Source organism: Cetorhinus maximus, chromosome 24 (genome assembly GCF_964194155.1).
Source record: "Cetorhinus maximus chromosome 24, sCetMax3.hap1.1, whole genome shotgun sequence".
Taxonomy (NCBI): Eukaryota; Metazoa; Chordata; class Chondrichthyes; order Lamniformes; family Cetorhinidae; genus Cetorhinus; species Cetorhinus maximus.
Window position 1 is genome coordinate 39,778,881 of NC_135902.1, and position 12,863 is coordinate 39,791,743.

Consider the following 12,863-nt stretch of genomic DNA (forward strand, 5'->3'; position numbering starts at 1 on the left):
GTAGAAGCATTGCCATGGAAAATACACCAGTAACTGACAAGTGACAGTTAACTGCCAAGCTTTGTTTAAATTCAAACCAGGCAGGTCAACTCTGATTGGTCAAGGCATTGCCCTGGGGAATGAACCAGGGAACGGCTGTCCCCATAAATTTTGTTTAGTTGAAAAAAAGAGTAATGTGCATACATGCTTCTTTAGTCTGCAAAGGTCAGGGCTCTGTGTGTGAATATAAAACTTGGCAGTTAACTATCAGTTGTCAGTTACTGGTACAAGTACTGTACTACCAAACAACTAGATGTGTATTAATTACACGTCACACAGAGAAGGGCAATAGGAATAATTCAAAGTGCAAGAGAGCACACCTACAAGAAAAGGTTTGAAAAGCTAAACCTAGAGAAGTTAGGTTGACAGGGACAGGATCTGGGTAAAGCATATATTTAAATAGACTAGATAGGAAAATACTGAAAATTGCTTTAAAATATTATAGGATAACAAGACAAAAGGTCATTTTTATCAGCTCATAGGATGTGAAGGTTGATGGCAAAGCCAGCATTTGTTGTTCATCCCTAATTGTCCTTGAGAAGGTGGTTGTGTCTTCTTGAGTCACTGCAGTTCATGCAGTGTAGGTACTCCCACTGCTGTTAGGAAGGGAGTTCCAGAATTTTGGCCCAATGTTAGTGAAGGAATGGTGATGTAGTTCCAAGTCAGGATGGTGTGTGGCTTGGAGGAGGACTTGCAAGTGGTTCCAATGCATCTGCTGCCCTTGTTCTTCTAGGTGGTAAGGGTTGAGGGGATGAAAAATGCTATTGAAGAAGGCTTGGTGAGTTGCTGCAGTCCATCTTGTAGATTGTACACACTGCTGCCACTGTGTTTTGGTGGTGGAGGGAGTGAATGTTTAAAATGGTGGATGGGGTGCCGATCAAGCCGGCTTCTTTGTCCTGGATGGTGTTGAGCTTCTTGAGTGTTGTTGGAGCTGCACTCATCCAGGCACGTGGGGAGTATTCCATCACGCTCCTGACTTGTGCCTTGTAGGTGGTGGATCTGAGGAGTCAGGAAGTGAGTTACTCAATGCAGAGTTCCCAGCCTCTGACCTGCTGTTGTAGCCACAGTATTTGTTCAGCTGGTTCAGTTCAGTTTCTGGTCAATAGTATCCTTGAGGATACTGATGATGGGAGAATCAGTGATGGTAATGCCATTGACAGCCATGGGGAAATGGTTAGATTCTCACTTGTTGGGGATGGTCATTACCTTGCACTGTGTGTCATGAATTTTACTTGTCACTTCTTAGCCCAAGCCTGAATTTTATTCAGAACTTGCTTCATATGGATATGGACTGCTTCAGTATCTGAGGAGCTGTGGATGGTGCTGAACATTGTGCAATCATCAGCGAACACTCCTACTTCTGACCTTATGGTGGAGGAAAGATCATTGATGAAGCAGCTGAAGATGGTTGGGCCTATGACATTACCCTGAGGAACTCGTGCAGTGATGTCCTGGGGCTGAAATGATCGGCCTCCAACAACCACAAGCATCTTCCTTTGTGCTAGGTATGACACCAACCAATGGAGTGTTTTCCCCCTGATACCCATTGACTTCAATTTTGCTAGGGCTCCTTTTTGCTAGGGCTCCTACCCTTTTTGTTAGGCCATGCCCAGTCAAATGCAGTCTTAATGTCAAGGGCAGTCACTCTCACCTCTTGAATTCAGCTCTTCTGTCCATTTTTGGACCAAGGCTGTAATGAGATCTGGAGCTCAGTGATCCTGGCAGAACCCAAATTGAGCATCAATGAGCAGGTTATTGCTGAGTTGTTGCCGCTTGATAGCACTATCAATAACACCTTCCATCACTGCTGATGATTGAGAGGATGGGAAACCAATTAACCAGGTTGGATTTGTCCTGCCTTTTGTGGACAGGGCATACTTGGGCAATTTTCCACATTATTGGGTAAATGTCAGTTTTGTAGCTGTACTGGGACAGCTTGGCTAGGACAAAGCTGGTTTTGGAGCAGAGTCTTCAGTACTGTTGCCAGGACATTGTCAGGGCCCACAGCCTTTGCAGTATCCAGCGCTTTCGCCCGTCTCTAAGTATCATGTGAAGTGAACTGATTTGCCTGAAGACCGGCACCTGTGATGCTGGGGACCTCCGGCGGAGGATGAGATGGTCTGGCTGAAGATGGTTGCAAATGTTACAATCTTATTTTTGGCACCTACATGCTGGGCTCCCCATCATTGATGATGGAGATGTCAGTTAAGCCTCATTCCCCGGTTCATGGTTCTGCTCCTGGCATGCTCTCCTATAATTCCCATTGAACCAGGTCAAACGTGCAAGCTAATGAAAAATAAATTTACAATAGATAGCACGAGGAACTTCTGGTGTCAGCCTTGGCTCAGTGGTAGCATATTTGTCTTTGAGTCAGAAGGTTGTGGGCTCCAGCCCTTCTTGTGCTTGAGTACATTATCTAGGCTGACAGTAAATGCATTGTTGGAGGTACCTTTCTTCGGATGAGGTTTTAAAAACAGGTCCTGCCCTCTCTAGATGTAAAAGGCCACGTGATACTATTGGAAGAAGTGGCTTCTGCTGGTGTCCTGGTCTATACTTATCCATCAACTAACAACACCAAAAGCTAGATTCAAAAATAGTCATTCAGCTCATTGTGTGATTTTGCTGCGTATATTTTAGCTGCTGGGCTTGTAACAGAACAAATGACTACACACTCCAAAGGCAATTCATTGGCTTTAAAGTGCTTGGAATGTCATGTGGACATGAAATGTGATAAATCAATGTTTTCTTTCTTCAATGAAGGGTGATAAACTTCTGAAATCAGTTGCCAGGCAGAATAACAGAGATGCAGATGTTAGGAAACACATTTGGATCAACACTAACAGTGTTAGAATTCGATGAGGCAAATCCTTTTATGTTCTTGTGGCCTTATGTTCATATCACCATGCACGTGTGCCTAACTCCTGATTCACAAAATTACGCTGCAGCATTAACAAGACGACTTCCCAACCTGTAACCAAATGCTAATAACTGGAGCCTGAGCACCAACCGATTTTTGGTTATTGATTCCTACTGAATCGTGTAATAAAGAAAGAACTCACCTGCATAATTTTGTTAATTTTCGTTATTGATGTAAAGATTTCTGGAAAGAGAAACAAACATTCATGAACATTCTTTCTCTCTAACTTTACGTTACCCACTTAAAAGCGGTGCTCAAAATTAGTTGCAACATAACAGTGAATATAGTGTGATATCCAGGTTTGAAAGGTTAAAAGAGGTGTGAAAGTATTATAACAGTTCCTTGTCCAGGAATTGACACTTAGCTGGCAGCTCTCTGACAGTTCAGGGGTTCATGTTCTACTGTCCCACACCTCATGCAGAGATAAGCATGGAAGTATTCTGATAGCTTTGACTCCATGTTTAAACCTTACGTTACAGACATTACGTTCAGGTTCAGTATTATTGGGAGAGTTAGCAAAGCATTGCATCTTCTATTAGTTTGTAAACCAGAAAGCTAGAACTGAAATGTTGTTATCTGTTGCTTAATTTTTAACTTTTAAGTAAACCTGGTTCAGAGAACATTGCCTAAGTCACATGATTTAATAAAGTGATCGTCATCGATCATGACCCTATCAACATCGTGAGTACTGAGTGATATTGAGAAAACCAGAATAACACAGGTTATTATAAACCCCTAGGTTTATCAGCTATTATATGTAAAAAAACATCACATTTTTCTTTCATGGGATGTGGGCATCACTGGCAAGGCCAGCATTTGTCGCCCATCCCTAACTGCCCTTTAACTGAGGCTCTGACTATGCCATTTCAGAGGGCAGTTAAGAGTGAACTTGGGCCTGGAGTCATGTGTAGGCCCGACCAGGTAAGGTTAGCAGATTTCCCTCCCTAAAGGGCATTAGTGAACCGGATGGGTTTTTACAACAATCGATGATGGTGACTAGCTTTTCAATTCCAAATTTTATTTTTTTATTTATTGAACTCAAATTCCACTAGCTGCCATCTGAGCCCATGTTGCCAGAGCATTAGCCCAAACCTCTGGATTACTAGTCCAGTGACATTACCACCTCACAAACATCTCCCCCATTTGTTTCACAGGGAATGAGGGCTTGCTAACAGGAGTGAAAACCTGACAATCAAATCTAGCATAAAATGGCATACAAGGGTGCAGCTCATGAGACACCACCAAAGACTGAATAGTGTTGATACAGCCAAAAAAAATGCCTTCCAATTTACTCAGGCTCTTGTGATTTTAAGTAACTATTTAAGCAACAATACTAAGAAGTTCACATCAAGAGTGCCCATGATAAAATATTATTATTCCAAGTGTTAGCTTTTGTTTTTTTACTAATTATGATAGCATTTTGGTGAGAACTCGCTGTATACAAAGTCTTGCAGGTTAAGACACTCTAATTATACTAAGTGAATAATGATTTTTATAGGTATTTTGTGCTATTATTTTGAATAAAAAGCGTGATAAAATCATGGAATCATACAACACAGGAGGCCATTTGGCCCATCGGCCTCTGCTGGCTTTTTGAAAGAGCTGTCCAATTAGTCCCATTTCCCTACTTTTTCCCCATTGCTCTGCAATTTACTCAGCTTTACTGAATATTTATCCCAATCCCTTGTGCAAGTTACTACAGAATCTGCTTCCACCAACCTTTCAGATAGTGTTTTCTAGATTGTCACCTGACTCCATTACTAGGTGTGTCTGTCATTATGAAATTTTAGTGTGTGAGTCACTAACTGGAGTGGAACACCTAACCCAGTGTCCATGTATTACTAGGGATATGTGTCACTGTCAAATTATATAGAGCAAAGTTCACTAACTCTTGGTCAACATATATTACTAGGGATATGTGTCACTGTCAAATTATATAGAGCAAAGTTCACTAACTCTTGTTCAACATACATTATACTATGATAAAAGCAAAAAACTGCGGATGCTGGAAATCCAAAACAAAAATAAAAATACCTAAAAAACTCAGGTCTGGCAGCATCTGTGGAGAGGAACACAGTTAACGTTTCGAGTCCATATGACTCTTCAACAGAACTAAGTAAAAATAGAAAAGAGGTGAAATATAAGCTGGTTTAAGAGGTGGGGGCTGGGGTGGGGTGGGACAGGTAGAGCATTATACTATTATATGTTAATAAACCACTACCATTGTAATGTGACTTATGCAATTGTCATGAAGCTATTAATGTATATCATATTATTGGAAAAGATAGTTATTTTAAAATAAAGGTTTAGTCTGTGGGTGTGTCTTAATTGGATTAAAGCCAGCTAGTCTGGGTGCTTTGATGTATACTAGTTTTGATATGTAAGAGAGATAGCGTGTATTTACATTTTTTGAGTAGAGCATTCAAGAAGTGGGGTGAAAAATGATACCTAGCGGATAGCAAGCCATATGTTTATATTACTAATAAAATTGGTACTATGAAAGGGGTTTTATTGTTAGAGAGGTTTAGCTTAGAGGTTGTTGATACAATGGGAATTAACATTCAATCAGTAGTGATTGGTATAACTTTAGCAGTTTTCAGGTGTGCAGAGCAGAGGCAATGTGAGATCAAAAGGCAGCTGTAAGCCTCCAACTGGCTCCACAAGAACCAAAGTGAAAAGAACCTCATTTTGAATTTGTACGGTGAAAATGCTTTGCCTGGTGTTTGGTTACGTCTTTGGGTTGCTGTTGACTTAATGGTGTTTAATTTAGAAATTTGTTAAAAGTTGTGATAGTAGTAATTTGTAACCATGTGTGTATATATGTATATATTTTAACACGTGTAAATGAATAAAATGTTTCATTTAGCTTAATGTAAAGCCTCGAAAACTGGTGGTCTGATTCCTGAATTTAGAGTCGCATCTCAAACATAACACTTAAAATTATAGGTTATGACAGTTGCTTAAAGTTTCCCTCTGGGATTTTTAAATAACTCTGCTTTACCAACTACATTGGTCATAAAAATTGGGGGCTCATCTGGGAATAAATTATATTTCTAATTCCTTGGTTGGTTAGGAATTGGTGAATCTTAAGATTACAAGTAAGGGAGGCACTTTGAATTCAGGAGTTGGTGTGGTATTTTAGAAGTGGTGAGACTGCAAGTTGGCTTTGGCAATTGCTAAGACTTGTCTGGGAGTAGAACAGATAACTCTGATTGGGCTGGAGATAATAACCAAAAGTAAGTTAACGAAGTTGGCGGATAAGTTACAATTGGGGTTACCTGCAGGGCTAGGAAATCAGATATAGTTAAAAGTATAGCACAGTATCTACAGTTGGAAATGAAACCTGACACCAGTGAGTCAAAGCTGGTGGTAGTGAGGCTTCAGTTACAGATGAAGATGCTAGAACTTGAACAAGCAAAGGGACTGAAAAAGCTTGAATTTGAATCAAGGGAATTAGAACTTGTGGAGATGGAGAAGGAGGAAAGAGAAAGAGAGAGAGAGAGAGAAAGAGAATTCCAACTGAAAATGTTGACAGTTAGAAAAGAGATGTCAGTAGGTGAGGAAGGATTTATCTCTAGAGTAGAACCCAGTGGGGATATGTTTAAATTTGTACAAGCTCTTCCAAAGTTTGAGGAAAAAGATAGTGAAGCATTCTTTGTTTCATTTGAGAAGCTAGCTAAACTGATGAAATGGCCACAGGAAAACTGGACATTATTATTACAGTCTAAGTTGTTAGGTAGGGCACATGAGGCATATGCTTCGCTTTCAGAAGAAATGTCGATGAATTATGATGGGTGAAGAAAGCTATTTTGAGTGCATATGAGTTGGTTCCTGAAGCTTACGGGCAGAAATTTAGGAATATGAGAAACTTATATTGAGCCTGGGCAAATTTATATTAAGTTTGAGAGTAAAACAAGTAATTTTGATTGGTGGATATGGGCATTAAAAATAGAGACAACCTATGCAGCTCTTAGGGAAGTCATTCTTTTGGAAGAATTTAAAGATTCAATCCCTTCAGTAGTGAGAACTTATGTGGAGGAACAGAGTTGATTCTGTAAGACAAGCAGCAGAGATAGCTGATAATTATGAGTTAGTTCATAGAGCTAAACCTTTTTCTGTCACGCTTTCAAATTGGAAAAGGAGAATAAGTGGGATGGTGAAAGGAAGGCAGGTAGTCAGGGAAGAGAAGGAGTAGCTGGAATTCCCAGGAAGTTTTTTCTCGGAATAAAAAGGAAGGTGCTGAAGGTAGAAGTGACATTCGAAAATTGAGGTGTTTTCAAATGTAATAGAATGGGGCACACGAAGTCAGTGTGTTGGAGATTGCAGGGAAAATCTGTAGGAATTGCTGGGGTACAGAAAAGCTCTGGAAGTAAATGTGCTGTGGGTTCTGAGGTTCAGGCACAGGAGAAACCAGTGGTTTGTGTACAGGTGAAACAGAGAGAATCAGTGAAAGGTAAAGACGTCGGAATGTGTTCACAGTTTACTCAAGAGAATTCTGGGGAGCAGGTTGCAGAAATGTTTAAAGATTTTGTGTGTGAAGTGAAAGTCTTTTTAAATATGTTAACATTTTAAGAGACACAGGGGCTAGTCAGTCCTTAATGTTGTGGGATAGTGATATTTGTTGTTCAAAGGGAATATTGGAGGAGAAGGTAATAATAAATGGGGTTCATGGGAATGCTAAATCTATTCCGTAGTGGAAGGTAAATTTAAAGAGCAGATGGAAGATGGGTTAAGTTATAGTTGGAGTGGTGGAAAAATTGCCCATTGCAGGGGTTCAATTTATTCTAGGTAATGATATAGTTGGATCGCAAATGTGGGTGATGCCTATGGTAGTTGAGCAGTCTGTAGAAGTGTTTTCAACAGAGGTGCTACAGAAGGAACATCTTGGATTGTTATGACAGTTGTTTAAAGTTTCCCTCTGGGATTTTTAAATAACTCCGCTTTACTAACTGCATCGGTCATACACAAGGCATGTAGCAATATCATGGCCCGGAATTCCTTATCTCCCGGGGATCGTTCCCCGGAGGTACCCTAGAAGATGCGCTGGAGGACCCCCCAGAAGTCCCAAGGCCAGGGGAATTGCCAGGGAAGTTTAAAGTTCCAAAGGGAAATTACCCTGCACTGGGAGCCATCTGATAATCCAATTTAAATTGGAGACTTTGGATGGTTCTGAGTCTCCCAGCAGGATAGTTCTCCAGGAAAGGTTAGAAGGATTAAATCCATTTCTAATTCCTGGTTAACTACACTACTGAACCCCACCAATCCATAGACTGGGATCCCCTAATAGCTCCTTGACCAGTCCACCCAACTACACCCCCACGCCGTGACTACACTCCTGATGCCCTGACTACCCTCCCAGCCCTCTGCCTACCGCCACTCTCCCTACCACTCGACTACCCTCCCAACCCCCCAACTACCCTCCCGACACCCCGTACCCATCCACCGCCCCCCCCCCCCCCCCCCCAACTACCCTCCTAACCCCTGACTACACTCCTCAATGCCCGACTACCCTCCCGAAACCCCAAGTACCCATCCATTCCCCCCCCATCTGACTACCCTCCCAACCCCCTGGCTACCCCCACCCCTCGAACCACCCTCCCCACCATTTGACTACCCTTCCAATACCCCAACGGCCCTCCCAACACCCCGAGTACCCATCCACCCCCCTGACTACCGTCCCAACCCCCAAATACACTCCCAGCCCCCGACTGCCCCCCTGACACCCCGACTATCCTCCAAAACCCTGAGTGGCCCCCACCCTCCCCCCTATCCTCCCAACCCCCTGACTACCCTTCCAACCCCTGGACTACCCTCCTGACCCTCTCCCCCAACTACCCCCACATCGATGTCCCCACCCCCCCATCCCTTCCACACCCTGACTGCACCTCAACCCCCAACCTCCCCGACTATCCCCTCAACCCTTAATTATCTTCCAACCCCCACCCCCCAATTCCTTGACTACCCCCTCAATCCTCAAATTGCCTTCCCCACCCCCTAATCCCCTGATCACCCTCCTGATCCCTAATCCCCTGATTACCCACCCGACCCTACTGAGTGCCCCACTGCCCTCCTGACACACCACCCCCGACCACCCAGTCCCCCCGCCTCACTCCCCTTAACTACCTAACCCCCCCCACCGACCTCCCCACCCACCACAGTGGGGTGGAACACTCAGTCGAAGAAAAAGGAAGACATGTGGGAAGTGCCATTGTGGAAGGTAGCATCATTGGAACAGATGCGACGGAGAAACTGGGTGAATGGAATTGAGTCCTTACAGAGAGCAGGGTGTGAGGAGGTGTAGTTGATATAGCTGTGGGAGTTGGCCACAGCTACCTTGACTACACTGCCTCCACAGTGGTGCTTCCAACATGTCTTCCTTTTCCCTCAGCTGAGGATTTCCCACCCCACACCTCCGCATCATGGCCGACAGGGCCCTCACTGTGTCTGACCTATTTCCCGCAATTCTGCCCTCAGCCGTTCTCCTCCCTCTCAGGACTACATTAGGGCTTCATCTGTCCTCACTTTCCACCCCACCAGCCTCCGCATTCAAAGGATCATCCTCCATCATTTCCGCCAACTCAGCATGACGCCACCACCAAGCACATCTTCCCCTCCCCACCCCTGTCAGCATTCCGAAGGGACAATTCCCTCCATGACACTCTGGTCCGCTCCTTAGTCACCCCTAACAACTCATCCCCTTCCCCCAGGACCTTCCCATGCAGTCACAGATGTAACATCTGCCCCTTAACCTCCTCATTGCTCACCGTCCAAAGCCCAAAACAATCCTTCCAGGTGAAGCAGCAATTTACATGTACTTCTTTCAAATTGATCTACTGTATTCACTGCTTGCAATGCGGTATCCTCTACATTGGGAAGACCAAACGCAGACTGAGTGACCGCTCTGTGGAACATCTCTGCTCAGCCCGCAAGCATGGGCCCCACCTCGTGGTCACTTGCCATTTCAATTCACCAACTTGCTCTCATACTCACATTTCTGTCCTTGATCTGCTTCACTGTTCCAATGAAGCCCAATGCAAGCTGGAGGAACTGCACCTCACCTTCCGATTAGGCACTTTGCAGCCTTCCAGACTCAACAATGAGTTCAGCAGCTTCAGGCCATGAACTCTGTCCTCCATTTTGAATTTATCCCCCCCAAACGCTAGGCTGTATCTTGTTCTCATGTTTTTGCTTTAAGACAGCGCTGACCTTCATTCTGCTATTCATACCTACTCTGAACCAATCCCTTGTTTCTTTCATACTATCATTACCACTCCTTTTGCCTTTGGTTCCATGATACCTTTGTCATTTACCCTCTAACCTATCCCTGACCTTCTCTTTTGCTCCACTTGACCCTCCCCCCACCCCTTTTCAACAGCATAATACCCATCACATTCCTGCCTTTCTTCAGTTCTGAAGAAGCATCATATTGGGCTCAAAACATTAACCATGACAGTAGAACTGCTCTGTAAATGCAATATTACATAGGAAAAGGCTGGATCCATATTTATTCCATAAATAAAACAGAAAAATAATCACATTTAAGATGCATAATAACGTCATATTTAGTATCTTCCTGTGCAATATTCTCTATCTGATGACTGTGGAGTGCAGCAGTTGTCGTGTCAGCAAACAAGCAGCAACTCATATTGAAGTATTCTCACAGACAGCAAACCTGGAAGTGAAAAGCACCGAATCTCCATTTCTAATTTAAATGTTTAGATAACAAAATAAATGCCTATGGTTGGGTTAAAATGGAATTCTAAAATAATGATAAACACAATTTTAAAATAGTAATTAAAATAGAGATAAACACATTTTAAAGAAAAGTATTGCTTTTGCTTCTAAAAATCATGCAATTTTTATCATTGAGAAATTTCATATTCCAAAAATTTAGCTTTTCAGTGCCTGTGAATGTTTAGCAGTAATTAAGAAGTTAGTATGTCATTAAAGACCATTTACAGCTCATTCAACAAGATATAATTTTTTCAAGGGTTTTTACAGTGAGAAAAACCACGTAAAAGTGGTATTTTTCATCAATCATGCTTGCGAAAGAGCTGTGTAGGAATTTCTTCTCTCAGAGGGTCGTTAGTGTTTGGAATTCCCTGCTCGAGAGAGCAGTGCAGGTTGGGCCATCGAATATATTCAAGGCTGAGTTAGACAGATTTTTGATTGACAGGGGGGGCAAGGGTTGTAGGGGTTATGGAGGGGTTGAGGTCAGGCAGGAAAGTGGAGTTAAGGCCACAATCAGGTCAGTCATGATCTTATTGAACAGCGGAGCAGGCTGAAGGGGCCGAATGGTCAACTCCTGCTCCTATTTCTTACATTATGTTCAATGGAGATTTCAGTCTGTAGGAATCTCAGCAGTGCACCCATTGGAGATCTGTGGACTCACTGACAGCAACTTTTGGATTTCTGCATTTCTCTGCAAACATTTGAACTCCTGAAGTTGATGGCAGCTTCAGTGGAGTAACAACAGGGAATAGCGACTGTTTTGCTGCCATTACCATAACAAAATCTAGCCCTATGATTCTCTGAATTGAACATGTCTGCATGGTGCCACTGGTTACTGCGTTCAGCTATTAAATGCAAAGTTGGTAGATCAAGATCACCCAAGAATGTAGCCTAATATTTGTATAAGCAAAGGGACAAAAGGTTATCAGGGGTAGGTGGGAATGTGGAGTTGAGGTTAAGATCAGATCAACAATGATGTTATTGAATGGCGGAACAGGCTTAAGTGGTCCACTCCTGCTCCTAATTTGTATGTCCGTATAATTTTATTACCACTCATAGTGGGCATCACTGGCAAGTTCAACATTTATTGCCTAATATTTACAGATTACTGGCTTACTTCACTTGCTAGTTGCTTGTTTGTGCTGAATGTAACAGAAGGACATGTTGGATTGTACATTTGAAAGCAATAAAACACTTTTTTTTATTAATTCACAGGATGTGGGCATTACTGGCTAGGCCAGCTTGTTTTGAGGGCATTTGTTTTAAGGATCAACCTCATTGCTGTGGGTCTGCAGTCACATGTAAAGGCAGCAGATTTCCTTCCCTAAAGGGGATTAGTGAACCAGATGGGCTTTTACAACAATCAGCAATGGTTTCCTATCAATCATCAGACTTTTAACTACAGATTTTTATTGAATTCAAATTTCACTGGACTTGAACCCAGGTCATTAATCTGGGTCTCTAGGATACTGGTCCAGAGATAATACTACTATGCCATCGCCAACTCTATTGAACTGGGACTATAAATCCTGTTAGTGTCAATGGAATACTCTTGACAACTGCATCTCAATATCACAAGCAGAATATAAATATTCCACTACCAGCAGTGAGGTCCCTTTATCTTGATCAGCAAATCAAATCACAAGTCAGGTATCATTGATTGCGAACAGCGTTCTTTTTCTTTTTATAGTTACTTCCTTATCCTTGTGACTCGCTATATTACGAAATATTTCCACGTACACAGGATTCACATCATTCCAGTCTTCCAGCGGCTGTTCCTTTCACCCTGCACAATTGTGTGTGCAGCGGACCTAAGAGTAGGTTCACTGTCAGACCGGGCGGACGGGGAGCGTGTGACCAGCTGGAGTTCGGGACATCTTACCTGGTGCTGTAATAATGCCAGTGTCCCAATAGCAGCCCACGCCCCACGGTTAAAGAAGCAGAGCCTGGACTCAGTTTAGGCGGGTGAATCGGGTGCTGATCTGACGCGAGGAGAGAGAAAACGAAACTGATGGCGTTGACTTCCTGCTTCCACAGGGGACACGTAGTTGATGGTCAAAGAAGAACTAGAGGCGGGAGTTCAGTTTTATAACTGAACCGACTACGTGGAATAAACATTTTAGAAAGCAGCTTTTTCGACACATCGACGAATGTAATCTACATCACACGAAGATCT

The 12,863-nt window shown here is 42.9% G+C and overlaps 1 protein-coding gene across 7 annotated transcripts in view; it reads right to left on the bottom strand.

The window, feature by feature from the left end:
• Positions 1 to 12,674, bottom strand: part of LOC144699815 (uncharacterized) — a 29,078-nt gene extending 16,404 nt beyond the window's left edge. For 3 of the 7 annotated variants that reach the window (XM_078571094.1, XM_078571091.1, XM_078571096.1), the window contains exons 1-2: positions 12,439 to 12,659; positions 3,099 to 3,139 (exon numbers count right to left, since the gene is read on the bottom strand). In XM_078571094.1, the coding sequence (XP_078427220.1) occupies positions 3,099 to 3,104 (6 nt within the window). In that variant the 5' untranslated portion in view covers positions 3,105 to 3,139; positions 12,439 to 12,659. Of the gene's footprint in view, positions 1 to 2,345; positions 2,441 to 3,098; positions 3,140 to 12,427 lie in introns of those variants that run through there. The other 4 variants (XM_078571093.1, XM_078571095.1, XM_078571092.1 and 1 more) reach the window with 4 other exon arrangements.
• Positions 12,675 to 12,863: the final 189 nt, after the last annotated feature.